The sequence below is a fragment of the Plecotus auritus genome (assembly GCF_963455305.1).
Source record: "Plecotus auritus genome assembly, chromosome: 6".
NCBI lineage: Eukaryota > Metazoa > Chordata > Mammalia > Chiroptera > Vespertilionidae > Plecotus > Plecotus auritus.
The window spans coordinates 131146520-131159594 of NC_137773.1; the positions used below are offsets into that span (position 1 = coordinate 131146520).

At 45.1% G+C, this 13075-nt stretch overlaps 2 protein-coding genes across 16 annotated transcripts in view; one reads left to right on the forward strand and one right to left on the reverse strand.

Annotated features, from left to right (window-relative positions):
* Positions 1–3149: 3149 nt before the first annotated feature.
* PDHB (pyruvate dehydrogenase E1 subunit beta) lies at positions 3150–8972 on the forward strand. Its single transcript, XM_080674304.1, has 10 exons — positions 3150–3244; positions 3324–3377; positions 4588–4695; positions 5016–5078; positions 5166–5201; positions 5347–5632; positions 6309–6419; positions 6729–6820; positions 8014–8155; positions 8443–8972. The coding sequence occupies exons 1-10, from the start codon at positions 3203–3205 to the stop codon at positions 8586–8588; spliced, it is 1080 nt and encodes a 359-aa protein (XP_080530430.1). The 5' UTR covers positions 3150–3202; the 3' UTR covers positions 8589–8972.
* A 690-nt stretch (positions 8973–9662) lies between these two features.
* Positions 9663–13075, reverse strand: part of PXK (PX domain containing serine/threonine kinase like) — a 79536-nt gene continuing 76123 nt past the window's right edge. For 7 of the 15 annotated variants that reach the window (XM_080674218.1, XM_080674215.1, XM_080674212.1 and 4 more), the window contains one exon: positions 9663–10908. In XM_080674218.1, the coding sequence (XP_080530344.1) occupies positions 10697–10908 (212 nt within the window). In that variant the 3' untranslated portion in view covers positions 9663–10696. Of the gene's footprint in view, positions 10909–12798; positions 12832–13075 lie in introns of those variants that run through there. The other 8 variants (XM_080674224.1, XM_080674221.1, XM_080674222.1 and 5 more) reach the window with 5 other exon arrangements.

The following is a 13075-nucleotide window of genomic DNA, read 5'->3' on the forward strand; positions in this document are numbered from 1 at the left end:
AGATCTGTGGTTGCCTGTGTGGTGATGTGTGTAGGATGACTGGGAGGAACATGAGGGAACTTTCTGGGTAGTGGAAATGAGCATTTTACTGTGTTTAAGTTACATCTAAAAAGCTGGGGGCAGCCGAAACCGGTTTGGCTCAGTGGATAGAGCGTCAGCCTGCGGACTGAAGGGTCCCAGGTTCCATTCCGGTCAAGGGCATGTACCTTGGTTGCGGGCACATCCCCAGTAGGGGGCGTGCAGGAGGCAGCTGATCGATGTTTCTCTCTCATTGATGTTTCTAACTCTCTCTCCCTCTCCCTTCCTCTCTGTAAAAAAATCAATAAAATATATTAAAAATAAAAAAAAATAAATAAAAAGCTGGGGGCAGGAGACAAAAAGCCCTCTTTAATAAACCTTGCTTGCAATGACACACACACACACACACACACACACACACACACACACACACACGGTCAAACCCATAGAGATTGAAAATTTGGGTAAAGTACTACCTGACAATCTAAAGTGATTTGAGGACAAATGTTCCTAAAACTTTGGAAAGCTTTCTGAGAGGGAAGTGCCCCAGTTGGCCAATTTACACTTTCCAATCCCTTTATGTAAAATCTACAGCATATAAATGTAGACTGGTTTGATAAAGAGTATGGGTTAAGCCCTAGCTGGTTTGGCTCAGTGGATGGAGCGTCGGCCTGCGAACTGAAGGGTCCCGGGTTCGATTCTGGTCAAGGGCATGTACCTTGGTTGCGGGCACATCCCCAGTGGGGGGTGTGCAGGAGGCAGCTGGTCGATGTTTCTCTCTCATTGATGTTTCTAACTCGCTATCCCTCTCCCTTCCTTTCTGTAAAAAATCAATAAAATATATTTTTAAAATGTCTTTAAAAAAGAAAAAAGATTATGGGTTAAAAATTCATCACTTAAAATTTTTTTTAATTGATTTCAGAGATGAAGGGAGAGATAGAAACATCAATGATGAGAGAGAATCATTGATGGCTGCCTCCTGCATGTCCCCCACTGGGGATCGAGCCCGTAAAACCAGGCATGTGCCTTGACTGGAATCAAACAGTGACCTCTTGGTTCATAGGTTGATGCTCAACCACTGAGGCACGCCAGCTAGACAAAAATTCAGCACTTTTATCTTTTGTGCCTTTAAACAGAAAAATTGTGCCTGGCTTTTCCAAACTGGCCATTTACAGAGTTTGAAAGGAAAGCAGCTGAAATGTCCACAATTGTTATCTCAAAAGAAAATTCTCAGCTGAGGCCAACCAAGTCCTGAGGAGTTGCACTGCCTCAAGTCAGCTGGCCAGACTAGCTGGAGGCTCCGCTTTTTGGGGTCTCTATGTAAATATGGCCCGAACTACAGTCCTTTGTCTAGACCACAGTCCAGATTTTGGCATCTCTTTGGGTCCTTGTTCCTTCACCTGAGGTCTCCCTTTCCTTTGTAATTCTAATCCTGAAACATCTCAGTGCTGACACATTTTCATTCTAAGCAGAACTCAGGAATCCCTGAGGACTAACATCTCAAATTCAGGGGTTTCTCCGGGATGCTGAGGCTGTCTGGGAAGTGCTGGGGCCTCCTGCTAATGATGGAAGGGTCTTGGAAGGTCTTGACTCCACACCTTAGAGTACATCTTTCATTTTACAGATGATGAAGCAGAGGCCCCGAGATTAAAGGCCATCTCTATCCCTGACTGGTTTGGCTCAGTGGATAGAGCGTGACTGCAGACTGAAGGGTCCCGGTTCCGTCAAGAGCATGTACCTTGGTTGGGGGTACATCCCCAGTAGGGGGTGTGCAGGAGGCAGCTGATCCATGTTTCTAACTCTCTATCCCTCTCCCTTCCTCTCTGTAAAAAATCAATAAAATAAAAAATATATATATATATATATATTAAAAGGCCATCTTTATGCAGCTGTCCCCAAATTTGTATCTCTAGCCCTGCCTAGCCTCTAGCTCTAGGCGCCTACATCCAGCCGGGGTATGGCCCAGTCGGTTGAAAATGGACTCTTCCTACCAGCTCCCAGCCGCCCCCTCCCTCAGCTATCCAATCACACACACAAAACCTAAATCTTCAACTCTCCCCCTTCCCTCACAGCAATCCTATTTATTCTAGTCGCCAACAGATCTCAAACCTGTCCCCTGCCCCCCTCTTCATCCCCGACTGCCCCTAACCCAGCTTCTCTGCTGTTTCTGCCCTCGCTTCCTCCCCTTTCTCACTCAGCAACCAGACACTCCTGTGATCTAGTCACTCCCTGCAGCCCCAGGTTAAACCCAGACTCCCAGGAGGTGGCGGGGAGGAGTGGAGACCAAGGGAATCCCCAGTGGTCCCACTTACTCCCAAGGGCGAGAGGGAGAGGAGTGGGAGGGAGCTCCCAGAGGCGACCCGCGCCCGGCGCCGGGCCCTGGAAGACCCTCTCTAAAGGCAGGTTGCTGAGAACCTCCTCACAGGCAGGACCCCGACTTCTGCTGTAGGAAGCAGTGAAAAAAGCCCACTCGTCCGAGTCAGTCCCAAATCCAAATCCCGCTCATCCTACGCAGCCCAGCCGGCTCACTTCTACTACCTCTGTAACTTTCTAAATAAACTTTTTCTGATCATTTGAACAATACAAAACAAATCCTGGCTCACGTAGCCAATCTCCGCTTCAGTTTACCATCTGTGAAAGGGAGACAATAAGGGTTCCTGTGAGCATTCAATGAGCTCTAAAGCTAACCACAGCGCACAGTAGGCGTTTAATGTGTCAATGAAAGCTCTTGATCGCATTCTAACGAACCAACACACTGCGCAGGCCGACTGCACTCGCGCATAAGGTGGAAGTTGCCTGCCACTAGTGTGCAAGCGCTACTTGTGCCCAAAGGATTTCAGTGCCCGCAGAAGATGGCCTGGGTCGTAAGGTCCCTCCAGCCTCGAGTTAAGCCCTGAGGCTGACTTCTGGTCCCCCCACTTCAAGCCACACCACCCAGGAACGTGCCCTCGGCCCTCGGCCCGCGGCCCGCAGCCTGCATACCAGCTGCCGCCGGCTCTCAGAAATAATATGGATCGGAGTCGACCCCAGGAAGAGCCGCAGGACCACCCCGCGAGGAAGGGGCGGGGCACGCCGGCGCCGCGCTCTGCCATTGGTCCGCGCCAGCGGGAGGCGGGACCCTATACAACGTCGCAGCCCCGCTGTGTTGTCTGTCATTCGGCGGCGGCTAGAGGACACGGTTAAGATGGCGGTAGTGTCTGCGCTGGTGCGGAGACCCCTGGAGCAGGTAGGCGGCAGCGGCGGGCCCGATCACCTCGCGCGGTCCCTGTCTACCCCTCTGAGCGTCCTTTTTCTCTCCCCGCCAGGTCTCGGGGCTGCTGAGGAGGCGCTTCCACCGGACGGCGCCGGCGGCGCTGCAGGTAACGCCGGGACACCACAGGGGCCCTCCTCCCAGGTGGAGGCCGGGGTCGCGCCTGCGCGGTGGTGGGTGGGCGCTGAGGGCAGAGGCGGCGGCGGCGGCCTGGGAGCCGCGTTCTGCCGGGGACTCACGCCGCGTCTGCTGCGGCCCAGCGCCTAGGCCCAGCGCCGAGTCCGGCATGCTTCCCCTCGATGGGCGATCCATCCGAGGGCACTAGACTTGACGCTTTTCCCCTGAGCACCCCTCCGCCTTTATTTTTATTGTGGTAAAATATACGGAACAAAACTAAGTGTTTTAAAGTGCGTATTCAGCGGCAGGAAGACCCTTCACCGTGTTTGGCAGCCATCACCACCGTTAGCTAAACACCAACGCCCCTTCTCCCCTCAGCCCCCGCTAACCTCTACTGCACCTTCCGTCTCTACTCTAAGTACGCCCTGGACGTGGAGTCATGCAATAGTTGTCCTGTTATATCTGGCTTATTTCACTTCGCATAATGTTGTAGCATGTGTCACAATTTCATTCGTTTTAAAGGCGGAATGCTATTCCATTGTACGTATACACCACATTTTGTTTAATCATCTGTTGATGGACATTTGGGTTGTTTCCACCTTTTGGGTTTATAAATAATGCTGCTATGAACATTGTGCAAGAAGCTGAGTCTCTGCTTTCAGTTCTTTTGGGGATATATGGAGAAGGGGAATTGTTGGATCATATGTCAACTCTATGTTCGACTTTTTGAGGACACCCCTCTTTTTTTACTAGAGGATTTTACCAACCAACCTATATAGTAAAATAACTCCTAGATCCGGAAGGCAAAGTGTTTGGCAGTGCCTGGCACCTAGCAAGTGCTCAATATGTAGAATTATTTGGGCTTCCTTAACAGTTATCTTAAGTGTGGAGTAAAACAACCCAGGATACGTTCTGCTTACGAAGTTTCGCCTATGAACTGGCCCGGCCAGCAGGCAGATCTCTTAAGCCCTGTGCCTATCAAGCAGAAGTGTTCAGTAAACTTCTCATTAACACACCCAATCAAAGACTAGTTACATGTGATGGAAATATTGCTTTTAGAATTGACCTTTTAAAGAGAAGCCTGATCTAGAAATCATTTTATATTATATACTGTGGGCAGCCTAGGTATTATAAAGGGGGAGAACCTCAATAGTACCCTAAAAAATCCTGTAGCTTATCGACTTTTCCCATACCTGTGACAGGTGACAGTTCGTGATGCTATAAATCAAGGTATGGACGAGGAGCTGGAAAGAGATGAGAAGGTCTTTCTGCTTGGGGAAGAAGTTGCCCAGTATGATGGGGCTTACAAGGTAACCAAGATATGTGACCAAAAATGGAGGTGATTGCCCTGGCCAGTTTGGCTCAGTGGATAGAGTGTCAGCCTGTGGACTGAAGGGTCCCAAATTCAATTCTGGTAAAGGGCACATGCCTGGGTCGCGGGCTCAATCCCCACTAGGGGGCGTGCAGGATACAGCCGATCCATGATTCTCTCTCATCAATGATGTTTCTATCCCCCTCCCTCTCCCTTCCTCTCTGAAATCAATAAAAATATATTTTTTTAAAAAAATGGAGGTGATTATCAGTTTCCAGGTACACTTTATAAAGTCATGGGGTCAATGCTTAATTTTAGGTTAGTCGAGGCCTATGGAAGAAATATGGCGATAAGAGGATTATAGACACACCCATATCTGAGGTAAGCCTGCCATCAGGAAGCTGACTGTTAAAGTGTACACTGTTATCATTTTTATGGGTTTTCACATGTTTGTGTTTTATTTTGTAGATGGGCTTTGCTGGAATTGCCGTAGGTGCAGCTATGGTATGAATCTTTATGAATCTCATCCAAAGTGATTTTTGACATGACCTTTTGAAAACTATTTGAATGTTGGGGGAGCAGAGTGGTTGCTTGCCCCTCTTCATTGCTGTTTTAAGACTTTTTAACATCTATGTTTTTGATTTGACAGGCTGGGTTGCGGCCCATTTGTGAATTTATGACCTTCAATTTCTCTATGCAAGCCATTGACCAGGTTATAAACTCAGCTGCCAAGACCTACTACATGTCGGGGGGCCTTCAGTGTGTGCCCATTGTCTTCAGGGGGCCCAATGGAGCCTCAGCAGGCGTAGCTGCCCAACACTCACAGTGCTTTGCTGCCTGGTATGGACACTGCCCGGGCTTGAAGGTGGTCAGCCCCTGGAATGCAGAGGATGCTAAAGGACTTATTAAATCAGCCATCCGGGATAACAATCCAGGTCAGCAGAGCAACCTTGGGTCTCTTTTGAACATTAAAGAACTAAAATGAAATCTTTGCATGGGAGGCACCAATAAAAGCTTCTTGTTAGTCTTAGACATACATAAAATGTTAATGATTTACAGATATAGTGAAGAAAGTAAAAAATGTTTTTTCTTATTTCTGACTACATGGGGGCCAGTTAGGTAAAGGAGACATTTACTCTGTACTTACAACACTGGTTTAACCTCATAGATAGAATTAGGATTGAGCAGACTACGAAAGTCAATACCTAAACCATCCTCAGGGGAATGGGACACGGTAGACACAGGCTTCCTAATGAGCACAGTGAAGCTTCACAGCATGAATGGTAGCGGTGCTCTCCCTCTTGGGGGCATGCTACCTTTCTCCCGCTTAGGCGCGCATCTCCTGAGCTCTATGGGTCCCACAAGACTTGCACCCAGAGGAACAATGGGCAGCAGCAGTGTGTCCCCAGCTAACCACCTGAACCTGTCTCCAAGGCCCCCTTTTCTCTGACTTTCCCATGAGCCAAAGCAGCCCCACCCAAAGCAGCCTCTTGCTTCTGTTCTCAGCCCTTGTTTCACTGTCCCCAGCTTTAATAAACACACTCAGAAAAGGAAGTGTGTGTACCTATTTAGTCACATAGTTAATTTTGTTTAAATATTTGTATTTTGCAGTGGTGATGCTAGAAAATGAATTGATGTATGGAGTTGCTTTTGAATTTCCCCCAGAAGCTCAGTCAAAAGATTTTCTGATTCCTATTGGAAAAGCCAAAATAGAACGGCAAGGTAAGAAAATTTAGTATACATTTAAACATTATTTGTAATCTAGCCCCTCTGTTTGTGTTACTCAAATTCACTCTAGATTGTGTTGCCCTTTACTTTGACTAGGGAAGTATAAGATGAGTTCAAGATAAGAATGTGTCCTGCCCCAATTGCTCATACACTTGTTTTTCTAAATCTTAATCCAGTAGATTTGTATTTCATTTCTAGGAAGGTTGCCACATGCCTCATATTACTAGAATGAAGCTGAGTTAAAGATTTTATAAATGAACTTAGTTTCAACCTGACTTCTCATCTGTGACCACTTTGTTTCAGGGTCACATATAACTGTGGTTGCCCATTCAAGGCCTGTGGGACACTGCTTAGAAGCTGCAACGGTGCTATCTAAAGAGGGAATTGAATGTGAGGTGAGTGGACATTCACTTGTTCTTAAAGAATTAGAAAGATTCCCTTTAAATTTAAGACCCAGAAATAGGAGTTTGAGTTCCGTAACAGGTTAACTAGATGTGTAAAATCTTGCTTTGTCACTCAGTTCTGTCTCTGCTTAACTCTGGGAACCTGCTTTTCATATACAAAGTTTTTTTTACCACCTAGGTTCTGGATCTTTTAGAATAGTCCTGCTTTTTGAAGTTAAGATCCATCCTTGGAACTGGAGGTTGTGACGAGGGGAAACATAGAAGTCAATGAGTCTAACCCTTTTATAACCGGCACCTAGCACTTGTTATACTTGGGCAAGTTATGTACTCTAAATCTCAAAAGATTGGAGTGACAGGAGCTTAGAACAGCTGAGAGCCCTGGCTGGTGTGGCTCCGTTGGTTGGGTGTTTCCCATGCACCTAAAGGTCAGGGCATGCCTGGCCAGTGCGGCTCACTGGTAGAGCATCAACTGAGCACCAAAGGGTCATGGGTTCAGTTCTTGGTCATTTACCTGGGTTGCAGGGTCATTCCTTGGCCCAGACAGGGTGCATGTGGGAGGCAATCAGTCAATGTGTCTCTGTCACATCAATGTTTCCCTCCCTCCCTCCTTCCTTCTCCCTTCTTTCCCTTCTTCTCTTTGTAAAAATCAAAAAAAAAAAAAAAAAAAAAAAAACTTTATAGAAAGAAAGAAAACAGCTGAGGGAGAGCTGGCTTCAGAGAACAGAGAGTGGGGATAGTCTGTCATCAGGGTGGTTGTGAGAATTACACTTAATTTAAGGGACAGGGAGAGAGAAACATCCCTTGGCTGCCTCCTGCACACCCCCTCCTGGGGATCAAGCCCACAACCCGGGCATGTGCCCTGACCAGGAATCGAACTGTGACCTTGACCTCATGGTTCCAATTGGCCAACTGAGCCACACAGGCGGGCAGTTATTACTTTGATGAGAAGGAAGTTAAAGCCAAGGGAGGATAAGTGAATTCTGTAAGTTAACAACAGCTGCTGTAGCAGAGATAAAGATTTTTGTTTTAATTAAATTTTCCCTCTTACATCTTGTTTATGAATAGGCAGATTAGATTTTCCTAGACCCAAAGATGAATAGGAAACCTAAAGTAGTATTATGGGGATAAGACTATATTTTGACACAGTGGCTCTCTAAAGCTTATCTCTTACTTTATCTGTTTAGGTGATAAATCTACGAACCATCAGACCAATGGACATTGAAACAATAGAAGCCAGTGTCATGAAGACCAATCACCTCATAACTGTGGAAGGAGGCTGGCCACAGTTTGGAGTAGGAGCTGAAATTTGTGCCAGGATCATGGAAGGTATTTCAGAAAAACTAGTTTTAATAGTCATAATTTAAACACTGTGTACCTGGATACTGCATAGAGATTAAAAGCTAGGAGAGGCCAAATGACTTGAACCTCCAATTTGTCAACGTGGCATTTTTTCTTTGGGTAAAAGTTTTAAAAAGCAAAACCAGAAACAATCCCCAGAATTAGCATTCCTTTAGATTCTTGTCTTTCGGTGGCGGTGGCCACACCTTTTGTGCCAAAGTGTTGGTGTTTAGCTGGCTTTTCTTGGCTCTCTGTTACTCCTCCTCCTCTCCTAGGCCCTGCATTCAATTTCCTGGATGCTCCTGCAGTTCGTGTCACCGGTGCTGATGTCCCTATGCCTTATGCAAAGATTCTAGAAGACAACTCTGTACCTCAGGTTAAAGACATCATATTTGCAATAAAGAAAACATTGAACATCTAGTTTGGACTTTAATATCAAGTCATTGGCATTTATTTAAAATACTTGCTGACACTACCTGATTGAAGGGTAAGATCTTACAAGTCATTAATGTTTTTGTACTGGGAAGAATGTGCTTGTAAGTGGAAAACTCCATTCTTACTGCCCTAGACTCCATGCCTGTTTTTTGTCTGTTACAATTGCTATTTCTTCAGATAAGACTAATGTAAAATTTTACCCTCTCACTGGGAGGACAAAGTATGAATGGCAGAGTCCTGATGAAAGATATATATATATATATACATATATATATAAAAAGACAATTTGTATGTAAAGAAAAAAAGCATATGATCTACATTTACTGTTAAAGATTGTTTTGATAAGGAATAAAGGAATTCCTAACTATGACTAATTGTATTTTTATATTCTTAAAAATAAATGTGGGGTGAAAGTTTTAAAATTCTATTAAGAAATGTGTCATCTAAGATCATTAATCTCCTAGCCCACATCACTCATTCATGCCTATTCTAATAGGGTTCCCTTAAAAACATTTTTTGGGGGTTAATCCTGACCTGAGGATATTTTTTCTATTGATTTTGGACAGAGTGATAGACGGAAGTGGGGTTGGGAGAGACAGAAACATCGATGTGAGAGCCACATCAATTGATTGCTTCCCACACCTGCCCTTAACAGGGTGGGGAACCTGCCACCTCGGTACACACCCTTGACTGGAAATCAAACCCACGGCAAAAAACGGACCTGCTATATATTGCCTTCTTCAGAAGTTAAATGGAAAAGACAGGTTTAAATTAGTTATAAAAGCATACAAATGGTGCCTAACTTAAACAGCAAGACAGGATTGCTAGCTCTTACTAATAGGGAAAATATGCCCTAGCTGGTTTGGCCTGCGGACTAAAAGGTCCCAGGTTTGATTCTAGTCAGGGCACGTGCTTGGGTTGTGGGCTTGATCCTCAGTTGGAGGCGTGCAGGAGGCAGCCAATCAATGATGTTTTTATCTCTCCCTCTCCCTCTCCCTAAAATCAATTAAAAAAATATATTTTTTAAAAAAGGGAAAATATGACACAAAAGAAATAAACCCATTTTCTTGACATGGTTTATTTTAATAAAAAATACAGCTGAACATATTTATCACAGATTACATGAAACTATAGACAATGACATTCTCTCTGCATAGTAACCAACACTGATGTGTGTACTTTAAGTTTTAAATGGATTACTTATAATCCTTTAAAGTGCCATTTATTTAAGGATTAAGCAAATTATAGGATAAAGGGTCTAATAAATGAGTAACATTTAAAGATGATGTATTTGAATAAACCTTTCCAAAGTCAGAATTCTATAAATTCCAAATTCGCTTATGTTGTAACAATAATTCCCCACAAAACACAAACTTAATTGCTCAGGAGTAAGATCCTCTAACAGGCAAGAGCATTTCCTGATGGTAACAGTTTTGTCTGTTCAGTACGTTCTAACTATAAGGAACTATGAGTCTAGAGTAGTTGCTTTAGCAGCCCCAAGTTCTATATCCACAATGGTATTCCCATTAGAGAATAATACACATCTTCCCCATCCTATTTGAGGGGAAAATTAAGATATCAGTTGCTTCTCTGACTCAGTTGCTTTGGGCTACTGTGTTAATGTCTAAGATGAAATTAAGGTAGCAGGTATTGGAGTTACGATCTAAGAAATAACCAGAAAATGCTTTAGAGAAATAAATGTAGGAACGTTTCTAGGAGCTGCCTGACGACAGGAAGGATTGCAACACAAAGGCCATTCACTGCTGCGACTGAATATTGTCATTGTTTTTGTCTGTTTCTGTTGGTAGAAATATTGATTCTGATATGCTGTGCTCCCAAAAGATGCCCATTAGAGGATGAACAACTCCTTTAAAATAGTAATAAAGGAGCAAAATCTCTTAAGGCAGCAATGCCAGCCTGATTTCATCATCTACTTGAATATTTCCTCTTGAAAAGCCCCTTACATGAGCATCTGCAAAACAGAATGTGGCTGTACTGGCTCAGCAGTTCTTCATCCAGGAAGAGGGTATTTTAGTGGTTGGAGGTGTGTAGAAAAAAAAAACAACTTTCCCCTCCAAGTGTAAACACGAAACTTTAGCCGATCTTAGGAGCACTATGATCACAGGTTTCGGCTTTCCTCAGAGTTCCTTTTTGGAAATTCTGGATGGAGCTGAGTAAGGCCCCTCGGCTCATGCCATTCACAGCCTGGGGCTGCGGCTGTGTGGCTACCTCTGTGCTCGAAGGAGGCAAAGGAGCTGCTGGTGGTGGAGGCGGAGGTGGAGGAGGTGGAGGTAATGTGGAAATCCCTGTAGAAAAAAAAAAAAAAGGACAGTCAGCATCACCTCCAAACCCCCTGCATGCATGCTACCACTCAGTCCTGGGCAGAACAGACTTGAGTGAGACTGTAAGTGTTTTCCCTCAGAGGGGCAAGATGCCCAGTACTGCATGATTTTTAAAATACTGAACAAGAAAGCTAGAAGCATCAAAGGGGAATTTCAATCAAAGGTTGCCATTTCTCCCAAATAACAGTCATGTGAGAAAAAGACTATCACAGATTACATGAAACTATATATAGTGACATTCTCTCAGGATAGATGAGACTCTAACTCCATTTCCAAATTTTAGTAATGATCCCCAAAGAAAAGTTCCATCAGCTACATTAGCCAGGCCCACTGACTCCTGAGCTAGCAAAGATAGACATCTGGCCCTAGCTGGTTTGGCTCAGTGGATAGAGTGTTAGCCTGTGGACTGAAGGTCCTGTGTTTGATTCCAGGCAAGGGCACATGCCCAGGTTGTGGGCTCAGTCCCCAGCAGGGGGTGTGCAGGAGGGAGCTGATTGATAGTTCTCTCTCATCATTAATGTTTCTATCTCTCTCTCCCTCGCCCTTCCTCTCTGAAATCAATAAAAATATAAAATAAAATAAATAAACATATGCTCAGGTGAGGATTTAAAAAAGAAGATAGAATCTGTATGCAGAACTGGGCTACCTGAATATCTATATAAAAGCTCAGTGACCAGAACAGCGGAACAACCAGAACGACCAGAACAACCTGTGGCTATGATGCACACTGCAGCAGCCAACCAGCCTGATCGGGGCTCTGATAGGCCCCCCCACCTCAGCTGTCCTGGCCCCTGATTGGCTCCCCTCCCGGCCCCAATTGGGGGCGGGGTGGGCCAGCCCACTGCCCGCAGCTGCTCCCCCTGGCTAGTCCTGCCCCTGACTGCCCCCCCCATGGATCAGGGGAGGGGCCAGCTGGCCCACCGCCCGTGGCCCCTGCCCCCCACCAGCCCAGCCTGATGGGCGCCCATCGGGGTGGGCCAGCTGGATCCCACCCGTGCATGAATTCGTGCACTAGGCCTCTAGTCAATTAATAATGGGTGAACAGTTCTTTAGATGTGCTTCAACACACACAATATTTGAAGGATGTGATTTAATATAAAATGACAAACCACTCAGTATTCTTGGCAAGACACCAGTGCCTGCAGGGTTTTGGGTTCCCCAGGGGTATCTATCTCGAATAATTATTTCCTATTAGGATGCGTTAAAGAAATATAAAAAGCTAATAACCGTTGCAATGCAAAGTAGAGGGCAAAGAGCTCTCTCTTCCCAGCAATGGGATTCTCGAGGAGGAGTCTTCCTCAAGCTCCCTTCTTTCCACTGTGGCCCAACCCAGGAACAGACACAACTGCACTAACCCTACATCTTCGCTAAAGCATCAGGAGAGACTGGAATGTCGAGCTCTGCTCTGGTGGGCAAGGAGAAGGGAGCTGCACAGGTGTTTCAAACTTCCCTTAGCTTCCAGGCACACAAACATTTGGCACTTGAATGTTACAGTTCTGACTGACCAAAGAACTGCTCTCCCAGGACAAAATAAAGACTGAGTACAGAAAAAGCCCTGCCTCAAGGGACCTGCCTGTGCCACAGAGTTTATTGCCCCATTTCCTGGGAACTGTACAGCTCTCAGTGACTCCACCCACCTGTTTCCAGCCTTACCCTCTACTCCGTCCAAGGGCTACACAATTCTGCCAGGTGGTTCCCCCCTAAACTGCTACCGGGCTGTGGGGTTAACAGGTAAACATACCAATCACCCCGTGCACTTATATGGATGAATGGTTCAGGATTGCCAATAAAACACTTAGGTAAGTACATGACAGGCAATGGTTAAAATCTTGTATTTCACAGAAAACCACTTACCTTTCTTTATATCTTTACCCAAACCTAAGGCAGCTGAAATTAAAAGAATCACACAGATACACACACTCATGCTCTGCAGTCTTGGAATTCTCAAATGATGATATAGCAATACAAATAAACATTAAACAGACAAATGAACAAAATGTGGTTTCTATTGGTTCTATACAATAACAACTAATGAATGAAATTCGATTATGTCAGGTGGAGTGTGGAAAATGTCCCTGGCTTTATGTTACAGGGTTACAAAGATAAAAAGGACTTTAAACCTAAAATAAGT

Bases quoted from the DNA above. Each gene is read 5' to 3' on its own strand.
- PDHB (XM_080674304.1), top strand. From the start codon at position 3,203: ATGGCGGTAGTGTCTGCGCTGGTGCGGAGACCCCTGGAGCAG. The intron at 4,696-5,015 runs GTAACCAAGATA...GCTTAATTTTAG, and splicing joins AGTATGATGGGGCTTACAAG to GTTAGTCGAGGCCTATGGAA. The intron at 5,633-6,308 runs GTCAGCAGAGCA...TGTATTTTGCAG, and splicing joins CATCCGGGATAACAATCCAG to TGGTGATGCTAGAAAATGAA.